Source organism: Rattus norvegicus, chromosome 15 (assembly GCF_036323735.1).
Source record: "Rattus norvegicus strain BN/NHsdMcwi chromosome 15, GRCr8, whole genome shotgun sequence".
NCBI classification, from domain to species: Eukaryota; Metazoa; Chordata; class Mammalia; order Rodentia; family Muridae; genus Rattus; species Rattus norvegicus.
Genome location: NC_086033.1, coordinates 9,427,560 through 9,447,487, shown reverse-complemented (window position 1 = coordinate 9,447,487; position 19,928 = coordinate 9,427,560). Strand labels below are relative to the sequence as shown.

Here is a 19,928-nt window from a genome sequence, read left to right as displayed (position 1 = left end):
TCACTAACACTAACACTAACACTAACACTAACACTAACACTAAAAATACTTCTTTTTAAAAGAACCTGGGGGTTCTGCCAGGCCATAGGGTTGGCTGAGCATGACAACCCTTGCCCAGAATCTGAGAGGACCTGTGCAGCACCACCAGGACCAGGGGCTTAGGTGAAGAATCAGAGTATGGTGGGGGACGCCCATATAAACAATGTATTAACCTAACAAGTAAAGTTTTTCCATCAGAAGAACTTGTGAATTAAAATGTACAACTTCATGTTTCAGTATGAAAACCTGATACCCATAGACCTCCATGCTCCCAACCATATACAATGACCACCTGAATACTAACAGTTCTCACAACAGAGCCATCCCTGAGACACATAATTCATGAAAGCAAAGGTTACAGGAATAGTTTAGGCCTCTCTTCCATAAACTCAACCAACAGCCCTTGTTTCAATGTATACTCTGGCTTTGTGGAAAGTTTATGATTTTACTAGAAAACTCGGCATGCAAACTCATCATTGACTCACACTTACGGGAGGAACAAAGTTCTGTGTAACAGTCCATTGCTCTGAAATGTATTTGTATGGTGGTAATAATCATGCTAAAAATAACTTTCAAACTATCACTTAAGGTCCTGTGTAGCTGTGTGAGCAGCTGCCCCGCACATGTGAGGCTCTCCAGTTTGAGCTGTCACTGCCAGGGAGAAAGAAGAACTCTCTGTTGAGAGAGAGTTTTCTATACATGCTATTAATATTTGTTATTATATATAATATTGTATTATACCAATACAATACATAATATATTACACCAATAAGGGGCAGATTACCAAACGCTTGCTATGTTCCAGACCTAGTCCAACTAAACTGAAGAGAACCCAGGAGGACACAGAATACACGGAACAACAGATGAACATGACAGATAAACGTCCCGTGTTACATCCTCATGAAACAAAGAACAGAGTGAAACAACAGAGGGTCCCAGAAGGCCTGAACAAAGTGACATTTAAAGAAGGACTGGAGGCGAGGGAAATCATGCACCAATACAGGGAAGGAACAATCCACGATGAGGCGAGAGTCAGGAGAGGGTCCCTTGGATGCATAGGGAAGAGGACAGAAGGCCCTTTGGACGCACAGGGAAGAGACAGGAGGCCCTTTGGACGCACAGGGAAGAGGACAGAAGGGCCTTTGGACACACAGGGAAGAGACAGGAGGCCCTTTGGACGCACAGGGAAGAAGACAGAAGGGTCTTTGGACACACAGGGAAGAGACAGAAGGGCCTTTGGACACACAGGGAAGAGACAGGAGGGCCTTTGGACACACAGGGAAGAGGACGGAGGTCCTTTGGACACACAGGGAAGAGACAGGAGGGCCTTTGGACGCACAGGGAAGAGACAGAAGGGTCTTTGGACACACAGGGAAGAGGACAGAAGGGCCCCTTGGACACACAGGGAAGAGGACAGAAGGGTCTTTGGACACACAGGGAAGAGGACAGAAGGGTCTTTGGACGCACAGGGAAGAGACAGGAGGGTCTTTGGACACACAGGGAAGAGACAGAAGGCCCTTTGGACACACAGGGAAGAGGACAGAAGGGCCTTTGGACACACAGGGAAGAGGACAGAAGGGCCTTTGGACACACAGGGAAGAGGACAGAAGGGCCCCTTGGACGCACAGGGAAGAGACAGGAGGGCCTTTGGACGCACAGGGAAGAGGACAGAAGGGCCTTTGGACACACAGGGAAGAGGACAGAAGGGCCCCTTGGACGCACAGGGAAGAGACAGGAGGGCCTTTGGACGCACAGGGAAGAGGACAGAAGGGCCTTTGGACGCACAGGGAAGAGACAGGAGGGTCTTTGGACACACAGGGAAGAGACAGAAGGCCCTTTGGACACACAGGGAAGAGGACAGAAGGGCCTTTGGACACACAGGGAAGAGGACAGAAGGGCCCCTTGGACGCACAGGGAAGAGACAGGAGGGCCTTTGGACGCACAGGGAAGAGGACAGAAGGGCCCCTTGGACGCACAGGGAAGAGACAGGAGGGCCCCTTGGACACACAGGGAAGAGACAGGAGGGCCTTTGGACGTACAGGGAAGAGGACAGAAGGGCCCCTTGGACGCACAGGGAAGAGACAGGAGGGCCTTTGGACGCACAGGGAAGAGGACAGAAGGGTCTTTGGACACACAGGGAAGAGACAGGAGGGCCTCTGGACACACAGGGAAGAGGACAGAAGGGCCCCTTGGATGCACAGGTAAGAGGACAGGAGGAGAGAGAGACTGCCCAAGAGCACAGAGGTAAGTAAGCGGCCAAATGTCAGTAGGCCACAGTGACTGAAGGGCAGTTGAGCTGCTGCCGGCTTTTACCACAGAAGCCTTGGTACAGCTGCCGTGCCGAGGCTGTGCAGAGGACGGTAGAGCAGGGAGGCCTGATGGTACTGCAGGTGCCCTGGCCCATTATCCAGGAGTGTTCCCAAGGCAGGGCCGAAGAGATGGGCTGGCAGAAGGCTGGAGTGTGAAGAGACGCAGGCTTGGCAACCTTGGTTGGGCGCACGGACTAGGGCATGAATGACCTCCAGGATGCCCTCAGGACAAATCACTGGTGAGCCCGCAATGACCCCAAAGTCTTTGGCCTAACTGGAAAGACAGATTTACTACTAACCAAATATACGAGGGGATTATGGGTCACAAAGATGGGGATTTCGGTTTGCGCTTGGTGACGTCTGAAGCATTACTAGACATGTAAATGAAGTTCTCAGTAGACAGCTATACTTAGTGGCTAAATCTTAGATGACAGTTTATTTTACAGACAGCTAAACAAAAATAACGTCTAATCAATAAAATGAAACCTTAACTTCTAACATCTATTTGACTTGTCGATAGAACACATTTTCTCCATTATTAACTTTCAGTTAGTACATCAATGTAATGCCCCATCATAAAACTCCCAGAGCACTACTAAAACCCTCACTGAACTCTTAAGACATCCTAGCAGAATAATTTCACTCCATGAGTAATTAAAAAATGAGTATCAGCAAACGGAGAAAATAGGCTAAATCATTACTCAACAATACGAAAGGTTCAGGTCACCCCTGTGATAAATTATAATGATTAGAAATAAAATGCCAACAGATTCTGTCAGATTTGAATGTGGTTTTCACTGTAGACTGAGTAAGCTCTGCAGACTCAAAACTGGCATGGACGTAGTGCTCCACGGGTACAAGGCTACTCAACAATGATAGGTTTTCACCTTTAACAAATACTTCTAAGGATAGTATGGTTTAAAAAACCTCAGCATATCGATAGTTAATACAGTCGCAAGGTGTGGTGACTGAATGATAATCACTCTCATAGGTTCATACATTTGAATGCTTGGCCCCCAGTTGTTAGAACTTTTTAGGAAGGATTAAGGGTGTGGCCTTACTGGAGGAGGTGAGCCACTGGAGGAAGGCTTCGAGGTTTCAAAAGCCATTATATTCCCAATCGCTCTCTGCCTTGTGTTTGTGGATGAGAAGTAAGCTCTTGGCTATTGCCTCCATATCATGCCTGTCTACCTGCTACCGTGCCGCCTTCCATGATGGCCATAGACTCTTACCTCTAGAACTATAAGCACTGATAAACTCTTCTACACATTGAACACTCGGCTGCAGTGAGTCTTCACAGCAATAGAGCGGTAACTCAGGCAAACTGCCAAGACGGCTAACCAAATACACAGCCCCATCTACCCCAGCCACACATTTCCCATGCTTTGTCAGTTTAGGGCTGTGTCCTTCAGTTATGACTCTGCAACAGTTACAAATACAGAACAGGAGTCGCTGACAGACACAGGGTCGTTATCAAACAGGGAAGAGAGATGCTTTCAAACGGCTAACTCACAAGCGAGCACAGCTACAGGCCCTGTAAGAACTACCACTCAAGAATGAAAACTGAGAGACAAGTCAAGGGGCTGAGGGACGTTTAGCCATGCAGTCCACGAACGTTTAGCAAATCCCTGTAACCTTACGTGTGACACAATCGGCAAGCACGAGACTATTGAGACTCCTATTTCCCAGTCCCAGAATCCCCAAAATTTACTACTCTATTCAATAGTCAAGGGACCTAAACCCTCAGCCTAGGAAAACTACACAGAAATGAGACATGTGCTTTCAAAGAGATACAAAAGTCAGGTCTGGTGGCAGAGAACTATCATCTCATGTAGTTGTCTCACTAAGATGAGAGGATCACAAGTTCAAGTCCCGCCTAACCTACAGAATGAGTTCAGGGCCAACTCTGGCAACTTAGCAAGAGCCTACCTCAAAATGGAAAGAAAGGAAGGGCTAGGAATGCCACTTGTGGAGGAGTCTCTCACTTGTGAGACCCTGGCGGGCTGAAGCAGGAGAGCTGTAAAGTCCATGCCAGCCTAGGCTCTCATATCACAGAGACAGAACCATCCTTTCCACTCGAAACCTACATCACCAACCAAAAACAAACAAACAAAAAAAAAACACCAGCTGGCCTTTATCATACTACCATTATTATTAATCACTTCAATTACCTTTTATTTGTTCATTCATTTGCAATGACCGGGATTGAACCTGGGACCTTCATAGCTTGGGCAGGTCTGAGCGACTCTGTGGCCCTGGCATGACCTTTGGACTCCTCTGCTTACCACCTGGCACACTTGGCACAGTGCCATGCTTACACATGCTTCTTACTTACTGAGTTAAACTTCGTCTTACCTTCCCTCTCCCTATCTTCCTCCACTTAAGTCCTCTTATGGGTGCTGGCTGGTCTTACGTCAATGTGACACAAGCTCAAGTCCTTTGAGAAGGGAAACTCAGTTGAAAATATGCCCCCACGTTCCTGATTAACAACTGATGTGGGAGGGCCCTGCTCACTGGAGGCCATGCCACCCCTGGGAAGAGAGTCCTGGATGGGGCATGGCGGGGAGTGAGGGGGGAGTAAGCTGCATTCTCCCAAATCAAACTCCTGCCTCAGGTTCCTGCCCTGCTTGGTTCCTGCCCCACTTCTTTCAATGGCTGACTGTCACGTCGAGCTATAAGCTGAAATAAAGCCTTTCCTCACAAAGGTCCCAACCTAACAGAGACATCACTGTCACCTCACTATCTAGCACGTGTTATAAAACTGAATGCTGTATCAGTCTAAGCTAGAGAAGGCAGATGCAGAAGGCTGTCTCATCCTGGAGATGCTCTGAGGCTGGACTGAGGGTGACCTCATTTCTTTCTGTGGTGAGGAAATGTTTTCCAAGTAACAGTGATGTCATATACACATTTTTGTGAGTACTTTTAACTGGGGAACACTGAATCAGATACTTTAGAAGGGTGGATTTTATGAGTTTGAATCCTTTGGTTTTCAAATAACAGCAGTATGAGGTCCCTTCTTAAGGAGGGCCTACGAACTTTAGTGTCTCAATAGCTCTGAGACTGATCAATAGGTGAAGTTCACAGCACAGTCCTAAACAAACTAGGAAGATGCCACACTTGAGACTGTGGAAAGAAGAAAATGTAAGACTCATTGAAAACACATCTTAAAGGAAGAAATACAAACGTTCAGACCTTGATATAGTTTGGTTGTTTAACGGAAGTACCCAGATAGAACACTTCCTCTTCCCAAAGGCACTGGATGTCCTTTCTGCCTTATTAAAAATGTCCCGTTCCCGGCCACCCCATTAACCCTACACGCCGACCTCTAAAAGACCCTGGCTTTCCTGAGGACAGTTTAGGCCCCATGGTCATTCTAGTCCTTAGCAGTTTGTTCCTTTTAATTGCTAGCACTCCATGTGCTCTGTCCAAAACTCTGAAGACTTCGATCTTATATCTATACCTCACCCTAGCTATGACATAAGCAGTTTGCTCTTATATCTACATATCGCCCTAGCTCGCTATGACATAAGCAGTTCACTCATATCTATACCTCACCTTAGCTCACTATGACGTAAGCAGGCACTAGATAGGACTTCCTGAGCTTCATTGCCAGATCATGTCCCAAAGTCCAAAGGTTTTTACACCAAAGGAAAGAAAATGCCCACTGGGTTTTCAGTAAATAGGTAAAACGAAGTTTCTTACTACTATAACATATATCTGCATGCTTCCCAATATCTTCCTCTAATTGTTTCAAATAAGTTCCTCCAAGTGCAACAAAAAAATTTTGAGATTGTTTTGCACACTCACTCTCTATCTCCACAGCAGTGAAAATGCCAGGCTACCCATGAATACAGAATATCGTGACGGTCACTGAACTATATCATCAAAGAATAAACTGGAAGACATTTTTAAAAAATTAAATCTTTGTCCACTTACAAAGTGTCTGAGAGATTGAAATTAACTTTCCTTCTCAAGACATTCCAACAAATAAATGAAGGACACGGTTTGCATACATTGGGTGTGTATGTGTGTGTGCTTACTTACACAGGAGCTTGTCTTTTAAAACTCTGTCCTCCTGAACATACTATACTCTGCTAAGAAATATTGGACCAAAATGACTCACATACTTGTAAGGACGAAGCAAAGTACATCACACAGTCTAATTAACATAAAATTATGTTTCAGGGAAAAAAATTCAGCTGACAATAAACATAACCTCAATTAATGAGTTTTATAAACATGAAAAACCCAGTGAGTTAATGTGATGACAAAATCGTAAATTCTGCCTAATGGATTCCCTAATCACCTTCCTTCCATTGTTCTCAGTGCAGCTGGTGAGCTAGCTGTCCCCATGCAGACGGTAAGTATAAAGCCTTTACGGTAAGATGCTGACAACCGAAGGCCTTGTCATGCTTGCCTTAGAGAGAGCAAAACGTGCAGGCCTTTCTTACCTCATAACGTAGAAAACAACGTGTCTTTTAGACACATGATGCTATATTAAGATCGTGAATACATGGCTTGCCTTCATCAGACAGCACACGCATTCACACCTCACAAACAACGCCAAAATTAACAAGCAGTTTGCAAACATTAACTCATGTCATCCTCTAGCAACCCAATGGGATTTTACAGACAAAGAAGCCGAGTCCTGGGAAGCCATGGATCTAGACCAGGTTACATACAGAAACAGCGCATCGGTCTCTTGAGGAGCCACCACTGTGTAACACTGCCTCTATCTCACAGTGACAGGTGCCATGGGTATCCTATGCACCGACGGAATTATCACATGGACATGGTACTTGAGGCAGGCCTGGAAGTCTACCAGTGCAAAGACTTCTGGCCTCCACTCAACCTATCTGGCTTCTGTCTCACAAGCAGGAGTAAGAATACAGAGAGGCTGCCCATAGAGCACACTTAAGCCAGCATTTTAACCTGCACTTAGAACGTTCCTAATAGTGCTCTCTCTCTCTCTCTCTCTCTCTCTCTCTCTCTCTCTCTCTCTCTCTCTCTCCCTCTCTCTCTCTCTAAGTGAAAGCTTAACTTCATTTTCTAGAGATGAGAGCCAGCCATGTATATGTAACTGATAGGCTACCAGCAACAATTTCTGTACAGGGAAAACACTTTATTAGAAAAAGACTATAATAATGATATATATGTATCCAACCAGGTCTGCTCAGTCCACAGAGGGAAATGATCTACGAGTTCTTAAAAGCATTCTTAGGCCCCTGAGCCTGATTGGTCAGGACTCAGATGGAGAGCTCTGCTCCCCAATGGGAGTGCTTCCCTCCTGAGCCCAATTATAAAATCTGCTTCAATAAGGTAGCATGAACACAGCCACTCCTGACATCAAAGCAAGCAGACGGCTGAGGAGAGAGAGTACTTACCATGCTATTTTGCTTTATTAGTTACTTAAATATCTCATTCATGGAGAATTTCGAGGGGTTTGATATTCAGTAAAAGCTGTGTACTTTGTCTCAAACTCGTGCAACCTGCCTTGGCTTTCCTCATATTCCCTGGTCGCTGCTCTGGAGTCATTCCAGAGGAGGGGACCTCAACTGAGGAAATGTCTCCATAAGATCTGGCTGGAGGGCATTTTCTTAATTAGCGGGGGAGCCCTGCCCATTGTGGGTGGTACCATCCCCAGGCTGGTGGTACTGGGTCTAAAAGGCAGCAGGCTGAGCAAGCCATGGGGAGCAAGCCAGTAATAGCACCCTCATGGCCTCTGCAGCAGCTCCTGCCTCCAGGGTGCAGTTCCGTTTGAGTTCCTGTCCTGACTTCCTTCACCGATGGACTTTGATGTGGAAGGGGAAGTTGAATAAACTCTTCCTCCCAATTTGCTTTTCGGTCATGGCGTCTCATCACAGCAATAGTAACCCTGATTAAGATAGCTGGTTGCTCTGGTTTCCTCACAAAGTGCTATCGTTTCAGGGCTTGCTTTGAATCCTCTTTGCTGCTTTATTTGGCCCCAACCCCATTTTGCAACTTCATTTTGACCCATAACACACCACCCTGTTACCCCTCTGACCCACACTGTCACCCCCACACCCCTCTGACACAGCCACATCAGATTTCTTCCCACATCTTAAATATGGAAAGATGTCCTCTCCCTGCATCTGAGCATGAACTAAGAAACTAAGCATGGGGCAGGAGGATGTCTCTGCTGTCATCAGAGAGGCCCTTTTGCTTGTCATTACCACCTAAACAGGACAGTACAAGCACCACTCAGAGAGCACTGCCACTATGCTGGACATTGCAAGTGACACAAAGTTGGGCACACAGTCTCCAGGTCATTACTCCGGATGAGACGTGAACATTCTGCAGTCTCATAACTGCCCGAGGCGGACACCATGCTCTGGCTACAGCCATGTGTTTGCTTTGGATGTCAGCATGTGAGGCTCTTCATTTACAGTCCTCTCTACCGTCTCCTTTAAATCTTTATTTAAGAAAAGACTTGGAGAATGAAGAGCCTCCTAATCCACCAAAAATGGAGTCCCACCCTGAACTAATCCGTCTTTTCCTTCACAGCCATCGTGAGATCTGTTGACTCTGCCCCTTTCTGCTGTTCATTCTTGCCTTGTTCTGAAACAACTGGTCAGTTTTCAGGGCTGAAACAAAAGCACCACAGAGGCTGTAGGTTCCTTGTTTCTCCTTCACGGCTGAATGACCAGCACACAGCATAACTTAATGTTAAAACCACCTCATTACCCTGCTCCTTTCCTAGCGGTACTGGTGGTTTCTGAACATGCCACCATCTTACAACTTATAGCACACTTCCTAATCCCCAACACCTCCTTAAACCTACTCGGACTTTCCTGTGTGACAAGCTGTCCACTGAGAACCGCTTACCACTTAAAATGATGGCAAACTGGAAAAATGAAAGAATACTTTGAGCATGGAGACAAGCGTTCTCTGTTCAGCATCCTCTCGGTTAACTATCCCACTAACCTACGTGTGAGTCAGCTCAAACATCCGACGGCTATTGAATGGCTTTCTTCTCAGAAGGTGGATGAACCTGGGCACACGTGTCTTGAAGACAGCCAAACATTAATTTTAGATAACTACTTTCTTACTTAGGGTGTCCATTGTTGTGACTGACACCATGACCAAAAGCAACACCATTTCCCCTGTAGGGAAGAGCTTATCTCACCTCACAGTTAAGGGGCCACACTCCATCTCTGAGGGGATGTGGCAGGGGCTCAAGGCAGAGCCTGGAGGTGTGAAGTGCTACAGGGCGGTGCCAAGGAGGGGTGGAGAAGTGCTTCCCACTAGCTTCTCCTCGTAGCTTGATCATCCTGCCTTACGACACCCAGGGCCACCGGCCCATGGAAGCTCCACCCACAGTAGGCTGGGTTCTTCCACTTTAGTCACCAATCAAGAACGTGTACCACGCCTTGCCCGCAGGCCAGGCTGGTGGGGTATTTTCTCAGTTGAAGTCCCCTCTCCAAATGGCTGTGCCTTGTGTCGAGCTGACACAAAGCTAGCAAGGGTAACTACAAATGATCATTTGGGGATGTATTAAGTGGCTTTAACGCCTATTCTTGCATATTTTTCAGAGGCTCCTTAGACTCTGATTTTCATATGTAAAATAGAATACTGTTCGAACTCAACATGGGGTTTACAGTCCAAAAAACACAGCATTTTTTTAAATACTGCTTATTTTCACCATCACCACTGATTACTATCATGATTATTGTTTTCACAGTGAATTATTAACTTGCCATTAATCTAGCATAGCAGGGCCGGAATGAATCCGCCAATCATCTGGTCTTCGGATCCATCTGGCCTTCAGGAAGAACGGTGAAATTCTTCAGCAAAGGTTAAGATGAAACTAAAGCGACCCAGGAATGGTACAGGCCTCTGAACAGTCACAAAGTATGTAATTTTACAGCAAACTGTACAGGTTTTGTTCTACTATATTAAGACATCACCGAAAAGCTAAACAACCTATTATATCAACTGTACGACCTTCCACGGGGTTTGCCAACAATTCGATATAATAGTAAATTTAATTTCTTTGTCTTCGCAATCTTAAAATAGAAGTTTGTCCTTTTTCCTCCGCACCAGCTGCCTGTCCAGGCCGGTGCAGGGCAGATGCTGAAGTGATGTATAAAAACCTAGTAGGGAGACAAATCATTTTACCTTAAGCTGGAGAGCACCATGCTAACTCACACGCACCACTTCCTGCCCCATGAAGCCTGACTTACTCTGGGGGTTGGGGAGCCTGGACCAAAAACCCACATGGACCTACTTTTTCAGTCATTCTATCTGGAGCTGCTTCTGTGGGCTTGGGCTATGCAGTGCCCCTCTGAAGACCACCAAAGCCTGTCCATGTTGGCAAACTTGAGCCTTACACCAGAATGCCCACTGCCGAAGCAGTGGGGAGCTCAGCCACTTTCCTGGACTAGCTCTGGACCAACCCTTCCTTTCAGTGCCCGAAGCTTACTCTGTCACCTTCCTCTGGTTGTCGGTTACAAGCAGCTCCCGGGGCATTCCACTCTGCTGCGGGCCTTCCTGCACACAGTTCTATTACTAATAAAAGTGCATGATAACATGGCAAGCCTACGGAACAGCACAGCCGTCAGAGCAGGCTCAGGTGTCAGAGACACCAAGGATGAAAGCCTAGGCCTGCCACATCGTAGGTGGTCCTGGGGACTGTCCTCATCTGTGAAACTATGTCTAAAACTAATACTGACCTCACCAGCCCTTACAGAGATTAAACGGGGAAATTCTGACAATGCATGCCCATTGCCTGCATGGCTGGAAGCATCACATACCTCTGTGAGGATCGTGCTTCCCTGCTTCCCATCCATCCTGAAAACCAACAGCACACAGAGATCTGAAACAGCAAATGACTAAGGAGCTGGAACCGAGTGGCCACATCCAGAAAACAGCCGAGCCCACGCACCAGAATAGGTAGCAACAGGGCTCAGGAGGAGAGGTGCAGACCAAGGCAGAGGCCCTCTCGTGAGGATTAGTTCTTCTGGCCATTTCGAGTTATGGTCATATCTCTTCTTTCACAGTTAGGAGCGCATGGAATCTCCCTGCTAGCACTGGAGCACCAGATGGACTGTAGCTCACAGATGTGCCTGTTCTCATTAGACTGCTGTGGCTGGCACGGAATCGTTCTAAACACAAGTTGGGAGAGGAAAGGGCTTATGTGACTTACAAGTCCATCACTGAGGAAGACCAGAATAGGAGGAGCTCGAGGCAAGGACCTGGAGGCAGGAACTAGCGCAGGACCGCGGAAGTGCCCTGCTTACTAGCCTGCTGAGCTTGCTTTCTCACAGGGAGCAGGCCCACCTGCCTGGGTAGCTCTGCTCACGGGGTGGGGGTGGGGAGGCTCTCAGATCAATCATTCATCAGAGAAAGCCCACAGGCCAATCTGACGGAGGGAACTCCTCAGCTAACGTTCAGTCATCCCAACTAACTCTAGTTCTGTCAAGTTAGCAGAAACTAACCAACACAGAGACGTTAGGACACATGGCTGCTCGCACACAAATAAAGACTTGAATAGCCCATTATTCAGTTTCACGGTTTTAAGTAAATTTGTATTTTATTTGTCTGAAAGAAAAGTTGTAATAACAAATGCAAACATCAAAATCTTCGCTGTTCTTAAAATAAAATATGACAGCAGGAAGCTTTGTCCTGGAATAAATTAATGATTAGTTGATAAAAATAAACTGAAATTGGGAAACATAATACTCACTGTAAGGAAATAATTTAGACACACAAAACAGTTTTCATGCTAGCTTAAAATACAGGGCACTCTGGGAATTAAAATACTGCACATTACACAGTAATACGGCACTTTAGATCTAAACTACTTAGGCAATAAACCTGAAATAATACCATGCAGTTATATGTGTGCGCCCACTAAATAATAAAATGTTCTCCAGCCATTACAAGCTGCAGTCCCAGTGTGAGCACTGAATATGTGCTTTCCAGCACATTCTCACGTGTTCTTAAAGCAGGAGAAGGCGAAGCCCAGGAGGACAGCGGCCTCGCTCACTCAGTCCTTCCTCATGCAGCATTTTTATTAACAGACAAATGTTACCCAAAGGAAGATGTGAACAATGACACTTTCAGACAGAAAAGGCACAGAACAGTTTTGGGGACTTTACAGAGGCAGTAATGCTTCTGGATCCACCTGGTCCGACAAAGTGTCTGTTGCTGGGAAGGGTACACAGTTGTTCTGCTAGATGAGCACACTGTCCAACTCTAAGTGTTTAGAGTCACAGATCTGCAGAATCGTCTTGCAGGGGCACTGCAGTCCTCTAACTGGCCACAGTGCTGAATATAAGGAGCTCCGAGTGCACAGCTCGGGGCAGTCTTCTCCGTCAGCCCTCAAGGTTCGGGCAGTGGCTGGGGAGGAGAGCTGGGGAACGCTGACTTTCAGACAGGGTGTGGCTGCAGGACGAATCAGGTCACAGCAGCTATGGCTGTCTGTGCTAGAGCAAGACAGTCACAGCCCCACCAGCGATGGGGAAGGGGCCGCACTCCTGTCAGAGGAGCTACGTGCAACTGATGTCTGCTGAGGGAGAGCCACTCTCCTTTGGTCTTGTGGCAATTTGTATGCTTCCGTCTCAGAGGATGCGCACATGCCCGTGGGCTTACACAGGCAGCAGTAGCTGGACACAGGGCATTAATGACCATAAAATAAAAAGAGGATGTGAAGCGAGGAGGGGGATGTACATGTGGGGGTGGGGAGGAGTTGGAGAGGGTAGTAGTACACAGTAAAAGTATGAGATTTCCGAAGAATAAAAACTATTATTTTTTAAAAACCACTTTAATGTATTCATTCCAAATCACTCCTTTAGCGCTGTAACCCTGACCGAGTTACTTATGCTCCAATCAGTAAAGAGACCAAACCATGCACAGTGAATCTTCCACACCACAAACTGTTGTTCAGCTCTTACAACAACCAGGGGGCAAAGACGCTGTGAGAGCAACTGGACTTCTGAACTGGATGACACCAGACAAACACAGCGTCCTCCTTACACCTCAAGATTTCTTGTTCTACAATATGGTTTCAAAAAACATACACATACCCAGTCATGCATACAAACAAACATATAATACATACATATATAATACACACATATATGCACACACATGCACACGCGCATGCATATCAAACTTCCCTTCATGCTGTTTCGGTAACTGTGATCTAGAAAATACCCTTCTTCTACTAAGTCGCTCGCCTCACAGCACAGTAATATAGTAAGAGCTTCTGAGCAGTTGTCACAGAAGAGGGGACAACTGAGAACATCTGAACTAATGGGGCAGGAAGCAAACTAGCTGGGGGATGGACCCATTCTGGTTCAAGTTTACTACTAAGACACTAACTACAAAGACCATGTGTTACTGGCATAAGAAAACACACACACACACACACACACACACACACGCATGCACACGCACGCACACAGACACACGCACACACATATATCTAAGAAAGAACAGAGAGTTAAGCAATAAATCTTCATGTTACAGCCCAGTGATTTCCAACAAGGGTGTCAAGATAATTCATTAGGAGCACAGGAAACAAGGACTGGCAAATGGGATCAGAAAGGAATTTGTGTTCAGAGTAAAGAGATGATCTATAGAATGAAAAAGTTCTGCCAACTGCACATTAGACAGAGGGTTAGTATTTAGAATATATAAAGAAAAGCAAAAATTAAACAATAAGTCAGGTAACTAATAAGCAGGCCAATATGCTAAAAATATAGTTCTCAAAAGAAGAGATACAATGGCCAATAAACTCTTGAAAAAAAACTGTTCAATACACTTAGCCATCAGGGAAATATAAATTAAAACAACTCTGAGAGCCCATGTCACTCTAGGACGAATGGCCAATACCATTAAAACATGCCAGGGAGGAGATAGGGGAAGGAAGCTTTACTCACTGCTGGTGGGTAGGTAAACTGGTATAGCCACAATGGAAAATCAGTGTGGAGAGTCCTCGGAAACCTACAGCTAGAACTGTAGCATACAACCCAGTGTGACACTTGAGTATGACCAAAGGCTTCCAAAGTCAACGCACCGAAGCAGGGCTTGCACATCTGCACACATTGCTGCTCTCCTCACAACAGCCAGGAAGACGCAGCCTGCATGTCCATCAACAGACAGATAACAGAACACATCCGATCAGTGGAGTTTCATTTGGCTACTAATAAAAATGACATAGTAACGTCTGCAGGGAAATACACTGAACTGGATATTATTATGTCAGCAAAGTGTGCAGACTCAGATAAAGACCATGTGCTCTTTCACAAGTACAGCGTAGGCTGAAAGTCGTGTATGTGTGCAAATGCAGGCTTGTAGGCCATGAGACAAAACAGAGGGATCCTGAGGGGAGTGGGGAGATATCTTGGAGAGAGAGAGTAAGGGAATCTATGTGGTTGAAAGCAGGAGGGGGTATTTAGGGAGAGAAAGGAGTCAGTGGGAGGGGCAAGGGTCACAGGAAGGAGAGCAGGAGAGAAGGACATGTCAGAACAAACTATAATGGCATGTATGGATGAAAACACCATAATGGACTCCATTAGTTTATCCACCAACTTAGAAAACAACAAGAGAGAGGCAGAGAAAATCAGAGAATTCAGCAGGAAATATTGGACAACCCAGAGAAACTGGAGTTGAACTCTGAGTTTATACCATATATAAATCTTAACTAAAAAAAGATGGATAATTTTTCCCTAGCCGTAATCCCATGGACAGATTCAATGAGCAGAAATTTTTTTCTTAGATATATTATAAAGTTAATCATTTTGAAACATTTATCCTTTAAACTATAATTAAGGCAGAACTAACAATAATGGAAAACTTAATTCAGCTTAAAAAAAAAACAAACACATACTTTTACCTTCCTCAAGGTACAATATGTACTTCCAACATGAAATAATTTAGTCCATTAAATTACTTGTGGATGCTCTTTTAAAAAACTGTTTGAGGGGTTGGGGATTTAGCTCAGTGGTAGAGCGCTTGCCTAGGAAACGCAAGGCCCTGGGTTCGGTCCCCAGCTCCGAAAAAAAAAGAACCAAAAAAAAAAAAAACTGTTTGAGAGGTCACTGGGAGATCACATGTTCAGCACTCTATTTCATCCTTATTACCAAAAGGATAAACACGATTTAGGTTCATTCAAAACCTACAGGGTGGAGTGGAGTAAGCCAATACTGTACAAGACACCATCCCCTGGAAATGGCTCACACAAATATGGCTGTCTTCACCGAATATGTAATTTGAGAAAAATAAATATTTCACTCAAGAACCACATGATATTTAAAACGTCTATCTCTTCGGTAGATTCCAAGTATTTCTTACCTAGCCATCACTCTAAGAGGAGCGTCAGAACTTAGAGCCTCCATAGGTAGCCTAACAGACAGACAGAGCTGTGTACTGCCTGCTAGAGTCTCAGAAAATTCTACTATGGTCTTAGGTAGAAAGTGGCACCCCCACCCATAGCCAGACAGCCATAGATAAAATCCCCCTCCCGTAGGGGTCACCGGAACCAGAACCAGGCATTCACTCTCCCACCCTCTGTGAGAACTGACTACAGACTGTCCATGGCACCAAAGGACAAGACTTTATAGCTAGTCTATTAAGAGATAATAAACACAAGCGATTCCTTCAGAAATGAGAGTTGAATTCAGATTCAGGGAGGAACTCTGGCCTTTTCTGGTTCACAGGCAACAATGATTTGCTAAATTATTTTAAGTTAGCTCCTTAGTCAGTAGACCATTTCTTTTAAAATGGTCAACCACAAAGTCACTGTCGACTCTGACCAAAAACAGAATGAGGTCAATTATCGCCTAACTTCTCTTTCTAAAGACGCAAACCACATTTTCGGTGAACTATATTGGGGTAAGCTGAGCATGGTGGTACTGGCCTGTGATCCCAGTGCTGAGAAAGAGCTTCAAGGCCAGAGAATACTACACAATGCGATTCTATCTCCAAAACCAAAACCAACCAACCAAACAGCACAGTGAGAGGGAGCATGCTTCCATGGAGGGAGCTTGCCCCCAGTTTCACCTCCAGTGCCACAAAAAGAAATACAGACAGATTTATTCTGAATCAATCAAACACATGGTAATTCAAGCAGATATATGAAGTTCATACATTTACCAACGAGTTGCTTTTAAAGGGTTACAAATATAATGAAGTAGTTTTTTTTTTTTTAATAAAAAGAGTAACACTATTAAAACAAATAGCATCCCAGGAAAAAGATGGATTTTTAAAAATCTAATTCCCCCACCCAAGTCGATCTCAGTCACCTGAGGCCACTGTACCCTGAGTCTCAAGCATGACAGATTCAGACACTAAATGGTCGTAACTAACACAGTTGGCATTATCCCTGTGAGTCTGTGTAGCCACTGTACCCTGAGTCTCGAGCATGACAGATTCAGACACTAAATGTCGTAACTAACACAGTCGGCATTATCCCTGTGAGTCTGTGTACAACGCATGATGCTCGTATAAAGTAACAAACAGATTCACTGCATACAGAGGCATCATCAGAACTTTTCCTTCCTGAACCAAGACAAGTCACCAACAAACCACATATCTATGTGACCATCTACAAAAGGTTCATTTTCACAGGAAAATAAGGCCAACAAAATCAGAATTGCTCTAAATAAATCCAGTGGCATTCAATGTGGGAAACACTATCATTTTTTTAATCTGCCCTCTCACCTCTGACGCTTGAGACTATCAATTTAAAGCAAGGAAACTCCATGCTGGCCTGCTTCCAACACTGACCTCACGCCAAAACAAAAATCAAGGCCTTAAAATAGCCCAGCAGCCACCATCCAATTATCACGCTGGCCCAAGATTAGTACAGGCAGGAAGTTCTTTTCTCTTCTTCCTCCATGTGCCTGTGTATTAATCACTTCTGGGCAAATACTTTTATTTCCTCCAGAGAAACACTGACCGGAAAAGCGGGGGAAATGCAGTCACAAGAAGAAAACGTTTGGTTTCACCACCTCAAACCATCCATCCATAGTCAGCCACAACCAACAACCAACGACAAAACGCGACAATTGAGTAATTATCAAACGGCAAATATTTAAGCCAGGCTTTTGGTCTACAACATTAAAGACACCATTTAAGACCAAGACAATTATCTCTTCTCGTGAGAGGTAATTCTATGCGTTGCCCTGTGATCCCAACACACATGAGGGCAGGGCCCCACAGTGGGCAATGCCACTCCAACAGTCACGCTCGCTACATGCAGTTTCTGTGAACAGCCAATTACTACCCTGTTCTCCGGTTCCTCGAGTTCAAGCCACAGTGCTGTTCCACTCTTTAAACAAATGTACCTTCTACCAAATATACAAGTAAATGAAACCGAGTACTTACCTACAGTTGGGAGGGGGGTCCAGCGTGATTTCTGCAAGCTCCTTCTGAATTCTTGAAAATGAAGACAAGGAAAATCATGTTCAAATGTCTTCTCACTTAACCTGCTTCATCAATACACTGTACTTTATCACGAGAGTCTCCCACTCATACACTTCTAGTGGAAAACACTATTTCTGAGGGAAGTGTGCACAGTAAGAAAGAGGCACTCCAGTTCTGACAATGGACCTACACTGGGTCACAGGAGGCCGCGCACCTTATATGCCACAATAATTCTGGCCATCATTCCGTGTGGAAGAGACACCAGGGCTTCATCAGCCCTCGGTATGAGAATTTTGTTTTCTCCAAAACAAAAAGTTATTTTTCTCGGTTTAGCTCCTCTCATTGAACAGAGCCCTAGGACAAGATGACAAATGCCCCCACCCCTACCCCACCCTAACCCGAAGCTCTGGCATCACCCTAAGGTCATCGGCAGAGACTTAAAGCTAAACCTTCCTGCACACTTCCTGCCCTTTACTCGATCCACACTTGGTCATGAATGGGAGATAAAGGCAAACTGGGGAAGAGTCTCTCCTCAGTTTGGGCCAAAATCAATCAATCAATTTTTCCATTTTTCCATATTTTATATGGTTTTTCTTTCTAGGTAGGCAAGTAGCTGGATACATTGCAGGACTTTATAACTGGGGGTTGAGATAATAAAAAAATATTAATAGCACTAACCAAAGTTTTTAGTTTAATTACAAACAGCTGCCATGTTATTTAGAGGCCATAAGAATTCTGATACAAAGTCTAACTTCTGGTTTGTCTTAGAACATTCTCATATCGGACAACAAGCTGAACACAGTCAATTGAATCAAGCAAGCGTCCTAGCTGACCCAATACGTCAGAATCTCATTCCAACCTGAGACCCACATGCCTGTAAGAGGAGGCTGTACCTTTCAATCCAGACACCTGGATATGGCATGTACTCTACCTGGATATGGCATGTACTCTACCTGGATATGGCATGTACTCTACCTGGATATGGCATGTACTCTACCTGGATATGGCATGTACTCTACCTGGATATGGCATGTACTCTACCTGGATATGGCATGTACTCTACCTGGATATGGCATGTACTCTACCTGGATATGGCATGTACTCTACCTGGATATGGCATGTACTCTACCTGGATATGGCATGTACTCTACCTGGATATGGCATGTACTCTACCTGGATATGGCATGTACTCTACCTGGATATGGCATGTACTCTACCTGGATATGGCATGTACTCTACCTGAATACTGTGTGCTTTCTACCTGAATACTGCGTGCATCTACCTGAATACTGCATGCAGTATTTTAATGCCATTGCATGAGCCTGGCATGAAGAAAGACAATATATTAAAACTTGCCTGTGCCCTCATGCTATCGGGGATGGGAGCTGCTAGGAATGGAACCCAGGGACTTGTGGATGCTAAGCACAGCACTACCAATGAGCTACACCCCCAACCCATTCACACATAGTATTCTACTCTGACCTGTAATCACACCTAACAGCCTAAGTGCATGCAGAGTACCCCTGGCACTCCTTCTGCGAGTACCACAGGCCACTACTAACTATGGTTCGTGCCTTACTAAACTTAGGGTTTGTAAAAGCAAATAAAGCACTCTCAAAGGCAGCTTCGCTTATAAGTGAGATTAACAGAGCTTCATAATTAAAATAGTGTGTGAGGGACAGCTAACTTAAGTACCTTGCAGAGTATTGAAATAATAAGCATTCATGCTCAAACTATTAAATTCTATATCTTTAATTTATTTATGAACCTTTACTATATTCTTGTGCATGCGCACACGTACACACACACCACACACACACACACACACACACACACACACACACACACACACACACACGGTCCGAGAACATCCTGGAAGACCAGGTTTTCTCCTTCCACCCTGTGGGTTTCAGGGATTCAGGGATCAAACTCAGGTTGTGGGGCTTGGTGGCAAGTTGCCAGCCCACTTTCCATGTACATTTTAAGCCAACAAATGGAACTAGTAAAGTAAACCTGATTCCTCCCACAGGACTGCCACTAACTTGCTAAGGCAACACTACCACCAACTAATGTTCCTGTCTCTAATCTGCACGACTCAGAGATCAAAACTGATAAACAAATGAAAAACCCTTTCATTTTATTTCTACTTTAGGACATCAGTTTTGTCCACACGCACATGTTCTATGT

The 19,928-nt window shown here is 45.1% G+C and overlaps 1 protein-coding gene across 4 annotated transcripts in view; it reads right to left on the bottom strand.

Annotated features, from left to right (window-relative positions):
- Ube2e2 (ubiquitin-conjugating enzyme E2E 2) overlaps positions 1–19,928 on the bottom strand; it is a 277,665-nt gene that overhangs the window by 241,244 nt on the left and 16,493 nt on the right. For 3 of the 4 annotated variants that reach the window (NM_001399660.1, NM_001399659.1, NM_001399661.1), the window contains exon 3: positions 17,703–17,753. The exons of the other annotated variant lie outside the window; for it this stretch is intronic. In NM_001399660.1, coding sequence (NP_001386589.1) covers positions 17,703–17,753 — 51 coding nt within the window. The remainder of the gene's footprint in view (positions 1–17,702; positions 17,754–19,928) is intronic. 4 annotated transcript variants of the gene reach the window in all.